General features: G+C 53.2%; 1 protein-coding gene across 1 annotated transcript in view; it reads right to left on the minus strand.

Annotated features, from left to right (window-relative positions):
* Positions 1 to 16,605, minus strand: part of CLMN (calmin) — a 113,361-nt gene that overhangs the window by 10,482 nt on the left and 86,274 nt on the right. Inside the window, 7 exon segments of the mRNA NM_001243882.2 lie at positions 1,630 to 3,270; positions 4,718 to 4,800; positions 5,530 to 5,723; positions 6,723 to 6,913; positions 8,915 to 9,007; positions 12,413 to 12,496; positions 14,569 to 14,664. Coding sequence (NP_001230811.2) covers positions 1,630 to 3,270; positions 4,718 to 4,800; positions 5,530 to 5,723; positions 6,723 to 6,913; positions 8,915 to 9,007; positions 12,413 to 12,496; positions 14,569 to 14,664 — 2,382 coding nt within the window.

Here is a 16,605-nt window from a genome sequence, read left to right on the forward strand (position 1 = left end):
CCATCTCATCTCATTAGGCGGCAAGCCTTGCCTGTCACCCCAGACTGTACGCCCCCCAACTCATAGGAATCGAGGCCAGGGTGACACTAGGGAGCCAAGTGCAAGGTGTGCTTGGGAGCAGTGGGCTCCTGCTCCTTGGGTAGGTGAGAGGCAGAGGGAGCGGATTAGAGCCAAGAGAAGCAGGTGGCACCAGGATTGAGAGCGGACCCGAGAAATAAATGCAAGCGCTCCCCAAGCTCGTCCCTCAGCTCAGCGGAGGATGGAGTCAAACCTCGGTCTCCTGATGCGGTTCCTGAACCAGGGGTGCTTTCAACCCCATTGCCAATCCCCTGTGCACATGCAGTGCAGAGCTCGCTTTAATGAAGTGCCCCCCTGGGCCTTCCCACAGGCCACTGTCAAGACCCACAGAGGGGAACTGAGTTGCTCCAGAGCTATTTTAAGTCAAGCAGACAGCAGATTGGCACCTCAGGCCCTCAAAGACTTTTCTGGCTGCAGCCACCCCGAGCATCACCCCAGTTGCTGTTATCCCCAACCCAGGCACCCCGAGGCCTCAAGTCACCAAGCGGCATCTCCGACAGCAGGTGGACGATGGGGGGTTGCGGGCAGGACTGGGTCCCTCTCCCTGGGGTGGAAGGGGAAGGTGACAGGCAGGTCACTGGCACCTGTGGAGCCACCCAGCCCTCTTCTCCAGCCAAAGACTGGCACACAGTGGGTGGCCTAGTCCCAAAGGATCGGTCCTGCCACTCACGGCCTCTAGGCTGTTGGTGCTGGAGCACTCTGCATCGCCCAGCGCTTGGGCAGTTACTCCCCATAAATGACGCTACCACTTCCAGCCCATCGAAGTCCTGAATGTGTTTTTTTTTTTTTTTTTTTTTTTACTTTTTAGGGTCATTCCCCGGCATATGGAAGTCCCCAGGCTAGGGGTCGAATTGGAGCTGTAGCTGCTGGCCTACAATGGCCTACAACACAGCCACAGCAACTGGGGATCTGAGCCTCGCCTGCAACCTACACCACAGATCATGGCAACACCGGATGCCCGACCTGCTGAGAGAGGCCAGGGATCGAACCTGCATCTTCATGGATACTAGTCGGATTCCTTTCTGCTGCGTCACAATGGGGAACTCCCTGCGGTCAGATTCTTAACCCATCGCCCTACAGGAGGAACTCCTGCATGTCTCACTTCTAACCACAGGAGCCAAACAAGAGTGCTGAACAGGCAAAAGGCTTTGACAAACCAAGGCTGGAGTCTAACATGAGGTCTCGCAGCTGGAAGAGGTGGAGTCACCAGGTCCCTAAGTGCGTGCTGGGTGTAGCTACAGTTCCTCCGTAAAATGATACCTGCAGCTACTATTATGCTGGACCCTCAAACATGACCTCATCTGATCTTTTTTTGGCAGCCTGGGGGTGGGACTAGGGGGAGGCTGAGGCACCAGGATGCAAAATTGGACGAATGTTCCTCTCGGGTGCCAACCCTGTCCTTTCTTGAAGCTTGAGTGAGTAGCTCCTTAAGTTCTGGACCTGGGACACCTGCGAGGGAAATTGCTTTTCTCTATTTTATGGAGGTAGGAGCTGAGCTTTGGAGAAGCACAGAACTCTGCAAGCGGGGTTCCCGAACCCACGGTCCAGTACCTGCTGGTCCGGCACAGGGACATTCTCTGCAGGCTCTCTTGGCTGGTCATCCTCTCGCCGGGCTGGGGGAGTGGGTACCGAGGCCCGCCTGGCATCCTCTGCGATGCTGGCCTGGGGGCGGTCCTCGCCCAACCCTGGGAAGCTGCAGCTGCTCTGGGAGGGCTCGGCCTCCTCGTCCTCGTCCTCGTCCTCCCGAGCCCCCAGGCCCGGCGGATAGCCCTCCGGTTCCTCGAGGTCCATTTCTTGGCTTTTCAAATCCTCGGGGCCTTCTGCATAAGCCTCTAAAACCGCAGCCAGGGGAACCTCGTAATGCGGGTAGTAGAAGAGGTCGTGGGGGATGACGGAAATCTTGGACAGCGGTGGAGACGGCTTGAAATCCAGGTCTTCCTCGCTGGCACTGTGGAGGGTCTCCAGGCTGGCGCTGCTGCTTGCCAGGGTGGAAGGCCACTCTCGCCCCAGCCCCGGGGGATCCCCCGCTTCCCCCTCATCCTCCCCCCGACGGCGCCGCGGGGACTTCCGCTTGGCCTTTTCATACACTTCAGGCTTTTTGTCCACTGGCGTCCCCTGGGGGGCCAAGGAATAACCTGGTTCTTCGGGCCCGGCATCCTGGGGAGGTGCGTGCGGGTCGGGGTTCCCTGGGGACTCATCCCCATCCGTCTGCTGGTGGCCAGAGCTGTCCCTCCTTTTCCCCAGGTTCTCAGCGGGATCCTCGGGCACCTGCTCCTTCTCGGCAGGTGTTTTCTCATGAGCGGAAGGGGCCTCGCTGAACGCCTGGCTGGTGGAGGCAAACTCTACGAGGTCGCTGTTAAATCTAGAGGCTTTTAAGGGTATGCCTTCGAAATAGTCTTCCCGCTCCATAGCTTTGACGGTCAGCAGCTTCACCTTGATCTCCAAGGAATTGGCCATGACGGGGACCCCTCCCAGGGGGGAGAGGGGGTGACCCTCTTCCCCAGGGCTGGCCGCCCGCTCCGAAGCCCCGTTCCAGGAGGGGGAGGGCTGGAAAGGCGGAGGATGCTCGATCTTACCATCCACCAAAGACACCTCGCCCGGGGCCTCGGCCGGGGCTGCTGCCGGGACCCTCGGCGCTTCCTGTTTCGGGCTTTCCCCCGCCACCTCACCTGCCGAGACGTGGCCATCCTGCTTGGACCCCTCCTTTGAACCTCTCGGGCTCCCTTCGAAGCGAGGGTCTTGGCTGTAGAAGGGGTCCTGACTGCAGGCGGCGTCCCTGTAGGTGTCGGCCTCAAAGTGCACCATTTTCTTGCCCGGCAGGGAGTTGGCTCTCCGGGTGTCCTTTCTGGATGACAAGATGGAAGATTCCGGAGCTGGCTCACTGGGGGTGCTGATCTTCCGAGGGACCCCTTGGAGAACCTGCTCGATGATCGGGTGCGTGGACTCGGAGGAGCCGTCTGGCGGCTCCTGGCTGGAAACGCCGCCCAGGCAGCGTTCCACCACGTCCTCAGGCTTGTCGCAGACGAAGACTTTGGAGGGTGGCGGGTGGCTGGCTTCGTGGTTGACGGTATAGGCTCGCTCCTCATTCTCAGTCAGAAGGAAGAGGGCGCTCTCCTGCTCAGAAGGGGTTTCTCTGATGCGAACGAAAGTGGATTCAATAGGGGCTTCTCTGTCTGAATCCATAAAGTCCTCCTGCAAAGAAACACAGGGGAACATGAAATCAGCAGAGGGGCCTTTCCAAAAACAAAAACCACAGTGGAAAAAGCACTTCAGAACTAATAGCAGTGTTCTGATGAAGACACAGATGGGCCAGTGACTAATGTTCCTGCTAAAATGGGAAACCATCAGATGCGTTTAAAAGAATGTGTTCTTTGAAAGCTCTGGGTGCAAAGACATCTCAATGAACTGAACTTCGGAGAAGGACGAGCTTTTTCTACGTGAGTACAGACTGCCAGCGACTTCATACCTGGGGGCTGCTGCCTGGTCTGGGTATGGACAGAGGTGCGAACTCAGCCTGGGTCTTCTGAGTGCCAAGTGGGGACTCCGCATCAGCCATACGTCATAAGGGGTCTAAGAGCCTGAACTTTGGAACCCAAAGAAAACTGGGCTCACAGCCCAGCTCTGTGCTGGTAGCTGTACCCTGGAGAGGTCTTTCGGCCTCTCTGAGTGTCTGTTTTCTCATCTATAAAATAAGGATACTGAGCTATGCCAGCAGGAGCAGCAGTCAGTCCGGAGACACACAAGACAGTAGCTACGTGAAAAGTCTCCAGCTCTGAGTACTAGCTCGTTATGCATTTTTTTTTGGGGGGGGGGTCTAGTACTTCTAACTACCTGAAATGTAACGTGCATCCGACTTGTTAACCGTTTTCTCTAAGAGAACAAAGCTACACCAGGTCAGAGACCTCATCCATCCAGCTTCTTGCTAAGTTCTCCCCAGAGCCAGCAGTAGGTGTTCAGTAACCTGCTGTTACTGTTGCGGTTGTTATATCATTATTATCGCAGGCTTGTGCGTTGGCTGGGTAGAAGTTCGATGGGGCCACAAAATGTTCTAAAAGGTCTACTTTTACTCCAAAAAAAATCTGTCACCAAGTACACTCAGATTCTGAAAATTAAAAGGTGTGCTCCTGAGTGGTCATTGTCTTTTATATATATAAATGTTTTTATAAATTTTTTTTTTTTTTTTTTAATACCCTCAGCAGGTGGAAGTTCCCAGGCCAGGGATCGAGCCTGAGTCACAGCAGTGAGAAGGTTGAATTCTTAACTATCAGGCCACCAGGGAACTGTCTTCTATAATTTTTCACACTCAGATAAAACCGGGTAGACTGTTAAAACGTTCCATCTGACAACCAAAATACCGAGGTGTGGATCCGCGTTACAAGCAGGCACCTCTTATCGTCGTCACAAAGTTTGGGCTGCGAAGAGAGGCATGGCTGACTTCCCATTCTGCTTTTAAATGTTACAGAGTACATATGATTTTGAAATGAAAATGTGGCGAGGCAATGCTCATGAGACTTGAGATGGGTCTGTGATTATTACAGCTCCTCAGAGAGAACAACGCAGCCTGAGCCCCAGCTTCGTCTGATGGCCAGTGGGTGGAAACATATGGCTTCTGAATTAAAGGTAAGGAAAACAGACATACCGCTTCCAACTCCGGGAAATGTTCTAGAAACTGAGCCACATAAGTCACGATGGACTGTTCGTCTGGCGTGTCAACCATGATGTCTGTTGAGAGAGACACAGGAGTTAGAAGGACACAGACGCACGTGGTTTTTATTTTATTTATTAAAAAAATTTTTTTTAGGGTGCACCTGCAGCCTATGGAAGTTCCTGGGCTAGGGATCGAATTGGAATTGGAGCTGCACCTGCCGGCTTAAGCCACAGCTTAACCTTGACCCATTTTATATATATAAAATGAAGATATCCTAGCAGCATGCAAAATACTTATGTCGCGATTATAATGTTAGGTTAAAAAAACTAAGATACAAAACTATACATACCCTGAATGATCCTAATTAAGTTTCAACTATGTAATTACATGTATAGCAAAATAGTGGGAAAATGATCTCGGTGGTAGGGATATAGGAGACACACAAATGACTTCATTAGATTTTCTACATGGACAGCAGGTGTTACTTACGTAATAAAAAAAAGTTACAGAGTTTCCGTTGTGGGTCAGTGGAAACGAATCTGACTAGCATCCCTGAGGATGCAGGTTCGATCCCTGGCCTCACTCAGTAGGTTAAGGATCTGTCATTGCCACGATCTGTGGTGTAAGTCGCAGATGCGGCTTGGTTCCCATGTTGCTGTGGCTGTGGGTAGGCGGGCAGCTACAGTTCTGATTCGACCCCTAGCCTGGGAACCTCCGTATGGCGCGGATGAAGCCCTAAAAACAAAAACAAAAACAAAAGTTATTACCAAGAAAGAAAGAGAAAGAAAGAGACCCGCTGCTACCTTCGGGCTCCAGGAGCCTGGGAATGTGAAGGGCCTCCTGAGCGATGCTGAAAGCCTTCTCCAGATTTTCCCGCATGGAATCTTCCAGCGCCTGCTTCATGTCAACCAGGCTGGGGTCGATGGCCTTGATCACAGCCAGGAAAGCCAGCCCACTCCTCCAGCTGCCTGCAAAGTCCTGCACCGCCACGCCGTACCTGAGGAAAAGCGGCGGCGGCGGCAGTGAACGGCCTCAGTGATGCCTCGCTGGCCTCCCAGTGGGATGCCCTGGGCATCGGGACAGCCCCACCGAACCACTCCTAAGTCCATTTCCAGACAGACAGAATAAGAAGGTGTAGGTCGCACAAGGGGACAAATTGGGACCTTCTCTTTCCCAATTCCCAGCTAGATAAAGGACCAAAGTAACACAGCCTCCCTTTTCTCCGTGATACGTGAAATGCAGCAAACACGGGTGTGCAATAAACATGGAGCCGGAAGACGTTCCTGCTGCGGTGCAACAGGATTGCCAGCAACTCTGATCCAGGTCCCCTACCCCCGGCTGCCCCTCTGTGCTTCCAGTGCTGTGACCCCAGCCAGGCCACATACCTTCTAAGCCTCAAACTCACTGATAAAACAGGGTGGCTGTGATGGGGAAGCATTCGGCTGAACCCCCAAGAACGGCCAAGTCACGAGGTCAACTGAACGTGCAATGCAGGTGGCACACGGAGCCACTCTCGAAGGGACAGCCAATGTCACGATTAATACAAATAAAATAACTTCGAAAGTGACAGAGAGAGATAATCCTGCCAGGCACTAACTGCCTTTAGAATCCATCCCTCGGGACCCAAGCCAATCTCCCAAATGTGGTCACTAAACTCTCTTAAAAAAAAAAAGCACACAAAAAAACAGATCCCTGGCTCAGTAGATTAAGGACCCCGGCGCTGCTGTGAGCTGCAGTGTAGGGTGAAGATGTGGCTCAGATCTGGTGTTGCTGTGGCTGTGGTGTAGGAGGCAGCTCCTGCGCTGATTTGACCCCTAGCTTGGGAACTTCCAGATGCCATGGGTGTGGCCCTAAAAAGCAAAAAAATCAAATCAAATCAGGCACATAACTGAGCAAACGGTGATGTCCCTTTCCTTCACCCGCCCATGGCAAGGGCCCCCTCCCTTGGCCTGGCAGCAGCAGCACGGGGTGCTGGGCACCGGGGCGGGCGGCTTACTTCCTGGTTTTCCTCTGCACCCATGCCAGCAGCGTCCTGATGGCTTTCCTCTGGTCCTTCACCGCTATCGCCGTGCTCCTCTCTGCGGTGGGCGTGGGTGGGAAGGAAGAGTCTGAGTCTGTGCCCCCGGAGCCGGGTGACAGGCTGGAAGATGGAGAGTTTCTGCTGAGGTTGCCCGTGAGCTCCTTAATCTGGAAGGAAAAGGGCATTTCAGAGCCGGCAGAGACCCTTGTGGACTCTCCCGATGGCTGCGTGTCGGGGGCAGTCCTCGTCCTCGCGATGGCCTGGCTCTCCTGGCAGCTGGTGGGGCCGGCAGGCACGCTCTGCAGGACAAACGCCTCTTCCGGGAGTCTCTCCGGTTTCGGCCAGAGGCTGCCGACCACGACAACGTCCTCCTGACCTGACTCCGCCTACCTCTGTCCTCTCAGGGCCTGTCACCTTCGGAGTGTGTCAGGCTGTCTCAAGCCCCCCTTCCTACGGTCCCCCAGGTCCTGCTGCCTGGGCGCCCCTGCCCTCCAACACTCAACTCCTAGCTACTCGAACGTGCTCCTTTCTCAGGGGGCTTGTGAGAAATGCAGAGCCCCAGGCCCTGCCCCAGACCTACAGAATCAGATTCTGCATTTCACTACCACCCTCAGGCAATTGGTACACACAGGAAAGTCTGAGAAGCACTAGTCCAGCGCACTCCTACTCATCCTTCAAAACCCCATTCTGGCATCATGGTCTCCAGGAAGTTTTCCTCACTCCCCCTGCCCCCCGCCCCTCTGAGATAGTTGCCCAGCTTGGAGCTCTTAAAACACTGCTCACACCCTGATCGTGGCCTGCACCAGAGAATTCTATTATATGGGACTGACTTGTCTGTGATCCCAGAAAGTCATGAGAACAGGACTTTGCATGCCCAGAACCGGACACATAGGAGAAACTCAGCAGACATTGGCTAAATAAATGAATGACAATCTGGGGTAGAGTTAAGGACTCTACACTTTTCAGGATATTTCCATCATCTATCAGGGAGTTTAAGAACGAACCTCAGTAACGGAAGCCTGCATATGTGCACTGTATAACTGACAGAGGGCTTTCTCACGTAGCATCTTGCTGCTGACCACATGATCTGACCACTGCTACCATTTCACAGATGTGGAAAGTGAGGCTCGGAGAGAGAGAGAGAGCCTTTGGTTATTTAAGTTTAGGGCTCACACAGAACTGGCTCTGTCATCTCCAAGCCTTGTTTGAGTCCATTCTTCTCCAAAATACAAGCACTGGGCCTCTGTGCAAATTTTTTTTACTCTTGGGAGGGCCATTAAATAATAAGGCATGATTTTCTATTTCAAAAGAGAGGGATTTTAGAAGATGAAATTTCAGCTCCCTCCCTCCTAGTCACAGAAAAGAAACTGAGCACAATTTCAAATATCACCTTCATATTCCAGCCACTGACCTTGACCTTCCTCTATAAAACTAGCATTTCCAGTTAGAGGCTGAAAGTACTAAGGATGGGAAAATGAGGTTTCACCTGTCACTTGGGCTTCATTCTAGAGCTATCTTTTTTTTTTTTTTTTCTGGCCATGCCCACAGTATGCAGAAATTCCCAGGCAGTTCCCCAGATCGAACCCATACCACAGCCATGATGATGCCAGGTCTTTTAACTGATAGGCCACCAGGGAACTCCTCCCTAGAACTATCTTTGGTACAGGCTCTTTAACCATCTCGGATAAACACGAGTCATTTTAGGAAAGTAACTCTGCCAAGTTCAATTATTGGTGGGAAGTATTTCCTTGGTTCTTGTGACACTTTCGAATGAAATTGTTTTTCCTTTTAAAAAAAAACAAACATTAATTTTTTTTGCCATGCCCATGGCAGGTGGAAGTTCCCAGACTGGGGATCAAACCTGCACCTTTGCAGTAACCCGAGCCCGTGCAGTCAGATTCTTAACCCACCATGGCACCACGGTGGGAACTCCAGCACAGAATTATTTTTCAAAGTAAATATTTAGCTCTTCATGTCCCAAGAAGAGAATAGAGCTCATATCACTTTTAAAATCCCAGGGACTCAAAATCTTCAGATCCCCCCAGTTCTTTGACAGGAAATAGAAAAGTCAAAATCTGTCAGAAACGAAATCTGTCTCCCTCCATCTGGCCCCCCTCTTGTGTTGGTGGAGAATGTTACCATGTGTTACGGAAAGGAAATGATTTTACCTGGAAGAAGAGAATTATGTTCCAAATGAGCCCGAGAACCAAAGAGGGGTTGCCATCTGCTATTTCTGCCGCGTCGATGCTAACGAGTTTTACCTGGAGAGAAGCAAGTTACACGCTTAACAAAGAGGTGGCATGTAGTTTGCAACAGGTTAGTATCTGATGCCCTCGTGGGCCTGTTTCTCTTAATCACCCATGCTGTTTAGGGCTGCCCTAGGCCACCTCTCAGGGACCCCAATATGCAAAGGTGTGTTTAATAAACACAGTACTGACCCTGCACAGGCGCTATTCTGAGCATCTTACAAGTATCAGCTCAGTCTGTCCTGAGAACAACCCCACAAACTAGGCTCCGCCACTATCGCTGCATGTCAGGTGAGGAATGCCAGCGACCATACTGTATGTGCCCAGGACACACAGCCAGGAAGCTCTGTCCGTCTTTCTCAGAACAGATGGTAAGTGCCCACGGTTTGTCTACATGCTCCCCCGACACCACCACACTGCCAAATACAACGCGTCTTTGGACAAACACAGACCGCTGACCTCGGCGATCATGGAGCCCGCGTCCACAGCCCGGGGTCCGGCAGTCCTTTCCAAAACCTGCCCCCCAACCCCCACCCCCTGGCTCCCAGGCTGTTTTTCGGCTTCTGCAGGATCACTGCTCCTCCTCGGGCCCCTGGTACGATGAGCGGCCCGCTTGCTCTCTGTGCAACTCTAAGCTCCTGGAGGGCACATACGGCTCTGATGACAGCTTTATGTGCCCAACACTGAGTACAGCCCAGGAGCCGCAGAAGACACTCCGTAAATGCCTCGAAGGATGGTTGGAGGGGAACCCACGCCCTACCCGGGCTATTCTGACAAGTGCAGGGGGACAGTTCTGCCTACATGACAAACCCATCGACACAAGGCTGCCGGCAAAGCAGCAAATTTCAAAGGGGTCCACAAGCCGGAAGGAAGAGCAGGGAACAGCCCAGGCAGCGGGTCTCACAAAAGCCACGCCCCTTTGGAATTCAGGGGCGGGGCCCTGCGCCGAAGGGCCCGCCCCAAAGCTCCCTTCCGGAGCAGTGGACAGAGGTGCAAGGAGGAGCCCTCGCTGCGCCACGTGCCTGCACTTGGCTAAACACCACCCGGATGGGCCCCTTCGCTCCTCAACAACTCTCTGAAACAGGGGTGGCTCCCACCACGTCTGTGCAACAGAGGTGGAAACGGAGGCTGGGAGAGGTCTACATAATTTTCCAGGATGGGACCCGTGGCAGCTGTGCTCTGCACCCACCATAAGCTCGAGACTGAGGGTGGCACTGACTCTGCAGAGAGGCCAGCATTTTCATGGAGATAGGATGGGCTTTTTTTAAAAAAAAAATTTTTTTTGTAAGGGCCGTACCTGCAATCTATGTAAGTTCTCAGGCCAGGGGTCCAATCAGAGGTGCAGCTGCTGGCCTAAGACACAGCCACTGCAACGCGGGATCCAAGCTGCGTCTGCAGCCTACACCACAGCTCACTGCGACACCGGATCCTTACACTAAGCAGGGCCAGAAATCAAACCCACATCCTCATGGATACTCGTTGGGTCCGTAACCCACTGAGCCACAATGGGAATTCCAGGATGCGCTTTTTAAACACAGCTTTATGGAGAGATACAATTCACATCCCATCCAAGGCACCCATTTAAAGTATATGATTCCTGGAGTTCCCGGAATCAAAAGAAATCCTATGCTCAAAAAGAAACCCTATGCCCTTCGATTGTCACTCTCTTAATCCCCTCTCAACCCTGAGCAACCAATCATTAATCTATTTTCTGATGAGAGCTTTCCCTGTGCTGGATGTTTCACAGGAATAGATTCATAAAAGTGGTTCTCTTTGTCCTGCATCTTTCATAATGTTAAAGTCCATCCACCCAGTGGCTTGTGTATCAGCACTTCATTCTTTTTCATGGCAGAGTGATATGCCATTGCATGAACAGACCACATTTTGTTCATTCATTTGTTCCAGGATGGACATCTGACACCACTATGAACTCTGCTGTGCTTTTTGGCTGCCACCACCAGAGATCCCTCCTGGGGCTGGGGCTTCGCCCCTAGTCTGGGAAGAGAGTCCACTTCCCTTTTCAAAAGCCAAAAGCGCTCTTCTCTGCCCTTGGCAGCGAGGACATGGGTGGGGAGCCAGGCTTGTCAGCCCAGGCCTTTGAAGCTGGATGTGTGACACTGAGATCCAGGGGCTGGGGTGCGGGCAGGTGGACAGTGCAGTGGCAGCTGTGCCCACGTGGGTCTTTGCATTGGGAGTGGGAGGGGCTCTGCTGTGGTCCCGGCCCTTAAAAGGGACCATCTCTGATTCTCCAGGTTTTCGAGTTATTCTGTGACAACCCAGCCTCCTTCCACAAATTCCTTTTCTGCTTAAATCAGCCCAGGAGCTCCAGGCTTAGCATCAGGAAGCCCAAATGAATCATACTTAGGGATGTCGTTTTCCTGGGCATGCAAAGCTACAGTGTGCATGCTGAGGGGATTAACTGGTGAAACATTTTTTTTTCTTTTCCTTTTTTTTTTTTTGGCCACACCTGGAGCACATGGAAGTTCCGTGCCAGGGATGGATCCTTAACCCAGTGGGCCAGGCCTGGGATTGAACTTGTGCCACTGCAGAGACAACACCAGATGCTGCACTACAGCGGGAACTCCTAACTGGTAAAACTTAATGAAAGAGGAACTTTGGCAATTTCACCCCCTAGGGCCATTCCTTCCCATTTTTGAAAGACATGAAGCAGAGAGTTCAACACACAGCAATAACGAACTTAAGTCTGGCAAGTTCTATCAAAGAGGACAGAATTTTCCCCTGGCTCTTTTAGCCCCCCTTTTCCTCCTTGTTTCTCCCACATTCCAAGTCCTAAGAAAAAGTTGTACATTCTGACATGCTCACTCGACTCTTAGCCCCCGAAAGGTAAAGGAGGAGTTCCCGTCCTGGCGCAGTGGTAACGAATCCGACTAGGAACCATGAACCATGAGGTTGCGGGTTCGGTCCCTGCCCTTGCTCAGTGGGTTAACGATCCGGCGTTGCCGTGAGCTGTGGTGTAGGTTGCAGACGGCTCGGATCCCGCGGTGCTGCGGCTCTGGCGTAGGCCGGTGGCTACAGCTCCGATTGGACCCCTAGCCTGGGAACCTCCATATGCCGCAGGAGTGGCCCAAGAAATAGCAAAAAAAGACAAAAAAAAAAAAAAAAAAAGGTAAAGGAAAGTGTCAATCGAATTCGGGACATCGGAGAGCTGCTCAGCACTTCCGCCCTTCCCCTGTCCCGCGCCTGGACGTGCGTCGGCCTCTTCACCCCGACGGAGACGGAAGGGCGGGCAGGGAGCCGGGGACCGCATCTCCGACTGATGGATGAGCGCCGTGCCTCCTGTTATATTTAAACCTAGTTTCCTCTGACCCTCTCGGCCGGGTCCCCCTTTGCAGGCGTCAAAATGACGTCCTGTTCGTCCCAGGAGAGGCTGTGTGATCAAGACGTGCTTCAGATACTCACATTGCTATCTTCCAAAAACTTGAGTGCCTTCGCGATGTTGTTCAGCCGAAAAATACGATGGGATGAGGATTTGTACTCGTGCAGCTGTGACACAAAACAGAAGAAAACCGGCGGTTCAGCGAGAGGGGCACTCGGGCCCCAGGGGGGCCCTAGGATGTGCTTGTCTTTTTCTGTACCTCTTTCACGGACTCTCGAGGGAAGACTGGGGCTCACAGCAGAGCCCGCGTGGACCGCATCCAAACCCGAACATGGGGCCCAGGGACCCGCAACTGCAGCCTCGGCCCCCCCCTCAAGGTCGCCTTATTTATGGTTCCCGAGACCAAACTCACTCGAGTTGGTGAGTGGGGGGAAGCCAGGGGTTAAACAAGGGCCAGATGTGTCACACGTTTCTCTCCGACCCAGCTCCTGGCTTCGGATACCCCCCGCCCCTCCTCCAGAGACGGCGGTGACAGGTTCTTGCTGCACTGATGGTTTTTGTCAGGGCAGAGCGCGTCACCTGAGAGCGTCACCCACAGCTGCTAAATCATCGGCAATCCCTCCCTGGTGGCAGCAGATGTTTCTGTTTTCTGTGGACATGTATCCCAGGTCAGAGAGAGAGATGGAGACAGAGACAGACACAGAGAGACAGTCAGAGACAGAGACACAGGGACCGGCACGGCGGGAGACAGAGAAACACACACACACACACAGAGGTGCCTGCAGAAGCTAAAGCGCTGACAGCGCTGGCTGTACGCACTGGGAGCCCCAGCAGCACACAGCCGTGTTGAACTGAAGCCCATCCCAAACCACGGCGGGTGGCTTCCTCTATCGGGCCACCCAGGGGGGATCACGTCCACCTGGTGTGAACTACCAGGCCGGCTCATGGGCGAGGTCTGGGCTGTTCTTGGCCGGACTCCAGGATCAAAGACACCCAACAGAGGCCCCTCAAGGACGTGGCTGCTCCTGACCAGTGCTCCAGCAACAAAGTGGGAGCCTGCAATGCTGGGAACCCAGAATGATGGGCTAGAAGATGCTTTTGCAGGAAGCCTTCGGGGGACTCTGCTGGCGGCCCACGGTGAGACCCGCATATTTTTACCGTAATGGGTTCACCCGTCATTAGAATTCATGATGTCGCTTTGCGCAGCCCCCTTGAGGGGCAGCTACTGGGATAGAAAAGGCAAGGAAGGGTTAGGGGTGTGCTAAGGCCCCAGTGACATTCGAGCTGAGAACAGAGTAGCTCCTAACCTGGAATCTGGAGTTTAGAACAAACCCAGGGAGGGGCCCATGCGCGGAGCTATGGTTTCCTAGAGCTGTGACCCCATCACGGCACCATGGAGGCATCACTTCTGCATCAGCCACCACGAGTCACTTGGGCCAAATCCAACACTTGACTGTGTCTAGAGCAGCTTTCTCAAAATCAACACCACTGGCAGTTTGGCCAGATCGTTGTACCCCCTGGCAAGGAACTATGGGGCAGTTCCAAATGTCTGGGGACATTTTCGGTTGTCACACCTGGGGAAGCTACTGGCCTCCAGGGGGCAGAGACCACGGATGCTGTTACATATCCTGCAATGCCCAGGTCGGCCCCTCACGACAAAAAATTATCCCACCGGAAATGCCAACAGTGCGGGCTCGATCAAACCCTGCTCTGTGAATTGGGGAGAGAGGTCCGACCTGCACACAGAGGACTGGCAAGGTGGAGAGCTCTGGCAAAGAGCCAAAGCGGAGTGACCCTCAAGGTCAGCTGGTTCAACTGCACTTCGGCCATACTCACAGGAAAGTTCTAGAATTCTGGGTCTCTGGTTTTAGCCTCAGGGCGGATTATAGAATGTGGCTGATGCCTTTCTTCTTCACCTTCCTGACTCCTGGCTCTCATTCTAGGGAACAGGATGGCTGGCCAGCGAAACTGTCATGATCTAGTTCTGAGCTCTGGCCTCAGACTCACAGGAAACACGGGGCCTTGACTTATTCACCGGCTACAGTAAATCTGCTTAGCGACACATGACTATGTGGGTCTTAGTCACTGACAAAGGAATGTCACCCTCCCAAGTTTCCTGTCACAGGCCTCAGGGACGGCCAGGCGTGTGTACATGCATTCATATCGATGCAGAAATGGACCTTCCAGAAGTTTCCCTTCGCACCTTTACTTCTTCTTGACCCTTCAGGGACATACGTACCAGATTTCGCCCAGACAGGACTTCTAACAAAGCCATTAGGATTTTGCCATCTTGTATATCAACGAATAAATCTTTAACTTCGAGAGGTGGGTTGCACTGTGGAAGAGGGGGAAAGAAAGGCGCCGATGAGCCATCTGCATAATGCACAGAACGGTTGCAGAACCGTAGGTTTCACTGGAGAGAAATCCTGGGGCATGGGGACCTGCCGGCAGGCAGCCGGGCCCAGCCAAGGAGGCAGCGAACCTGTCCCCCTGGAGGTGGCGCGTGCACAGCAGGGGCGCTGGGGAGCCCTGGAGGAGACCCAGCATCAGGGGGGTGGGTTGGGTGGGGGGCTGATCTATCCTGTGACCCTTGGGGACCGTTGGGAGATCTCAGGCCCTGATATTAGGTTCTGTCCACATATCCACCAAGGAGAGAAAGAAATGGCAGGTCTTCATTCTAGGCTCCCAGAGAATAAAATAATTCTAGAAAGCAGAGCTCACATGATATTACCTAATGTAAGCCTTTCACCTCACGTGTGGGGACAGGGAGGCTCGGGGACATGGCTGGTGTTTGGTCAAGTCAGCTCTTTGGTACCATCCTGTTTCCACACCAGGACACACTGGCCGGCCACACGTGCGGCTCAGATCCACGACCCTGGGTCAGGGACCCTCTGGGCCTCAGTCCAGGTGTCCGGCCCCTACCACTCACCTCCAGCACCTCTCAGCCTCTGTATGTGCGCCTGTCTGAGAGGCCCTTTGTCCCTTCATCAGCACTCAGTCCTGGACTGGAGGTGGTGGGACCCCTGGCACAGGAAGCCAGGAAGACGGCTGCTCTGTGCGACGTGGTCGGGAGGGAGCAGAAGGTGGATGGGCCCAGCGGCCAGGTGGAATGGCTGCAGGGGGCAGGGGGCGGGGGTAATCTTGTCTTCCACTGCCAACTTTGCAGCTCTGTTAAGAACCCAAAGTTGGAGTTTCCGTCGTGGTGCAGCGGAAACGAATCCGACTAGGAATCATGAGGTTGTGGGTTCGATCCCTGGCCTCACTCAGTGGGTTAAGGATCCGGCATTGCCATGGGCTGTGGTGTGTAGGTCGTAGATGTGGCTCGGATCTGGCATTGCTGTGGCTCTGACATAGGCCAGCAGCTCCGATTAGACCCTTAGCTTGGGAACCTCCACGCCACAGATGCAGCCCTAAAAGAACAAAAGACAAAAAAAAAAAAAAAAAAAAGAACCCAGTTGATTTATATGTATATGTTCATGCATATTTATATGTTTAGCTCTGAGAGTAATACGTGCTGAGGACGCAGGTTTGATCCCTGGCCTCGCACAGTGGGTCGGGGATCTGGTGTTGCTCTGAGCTGTGGTGTAGGTTGCAGATTCGGCTCAGATCCTGCGTTGCTGTGGCTGTGACGTAGGCCGGCGGCTGTAGCTCTGATTTGATCCCTAGCCTGGGAGCTTCCATGTGCCTTGGAATGTGGCCCTTAAAAAAAAAAATTATATACAAAAGTTCCAAAAAAAAAAAAAAAAAAAAGCTGAATGCCACGCCTCCTACTCCTCCACAACATCCAGGCTTCCTGAGATAAACCAAAATTATCTCAGATGCACCTTTCACCTGTTCCACTAAGAAGCGAGGGGATTAGACACACTTGAGTTCAAATCCAGGCTCTTTTCTTTACAGAGACTTGGCCTTGGGAAGCTTCCTTAACCTCCCTGGGCCTGATGTCCTTTTCTGGAAGGTCTCAGAGGACAGGGACTAAAATGGAGTAAGATCACGCACAGCACCTGCCATCCCCACCTAATGGCCTCGGTGGCACAGCTTACGATAAGTGGCTTCCTTCCTGCAGAGTCTTGGGGCATCTCACCCAGGCTGTGAGGGTGAGACGGAGTTGTCCTCAGCTCCTGTCCCTCCACAGGGCAGAGCCCTTGAACCAGCCCCTTCTGTGTCGCGCTGGCTTCTCTTTCTGGGTCCCCCCAGGCTCTGCCCTCTCCCGGGGAGAAAAGGCGTGGAGTGTGCAGGGGGCTTGGGTGGAAAAAGCCAGAAGCCCGTTGCTCTCCTC

Source organism: Sus scrofa, chromosome 7, assembly GCF_054392235.1.
Source record: "Sus scrofa isolate SSC_HxYL_T2T_F1_AM1 chromosome 7, Sscrofa_HxYL_maternal_Yorkshire_Landrace_v2.0, whole genome shotgun sequence".
Lineage (NCBI taxonomy): Eukaryota > Metazoa > Chordata > Mammalia > Artiodactyla > Suidae > Sus > Sus scrofa.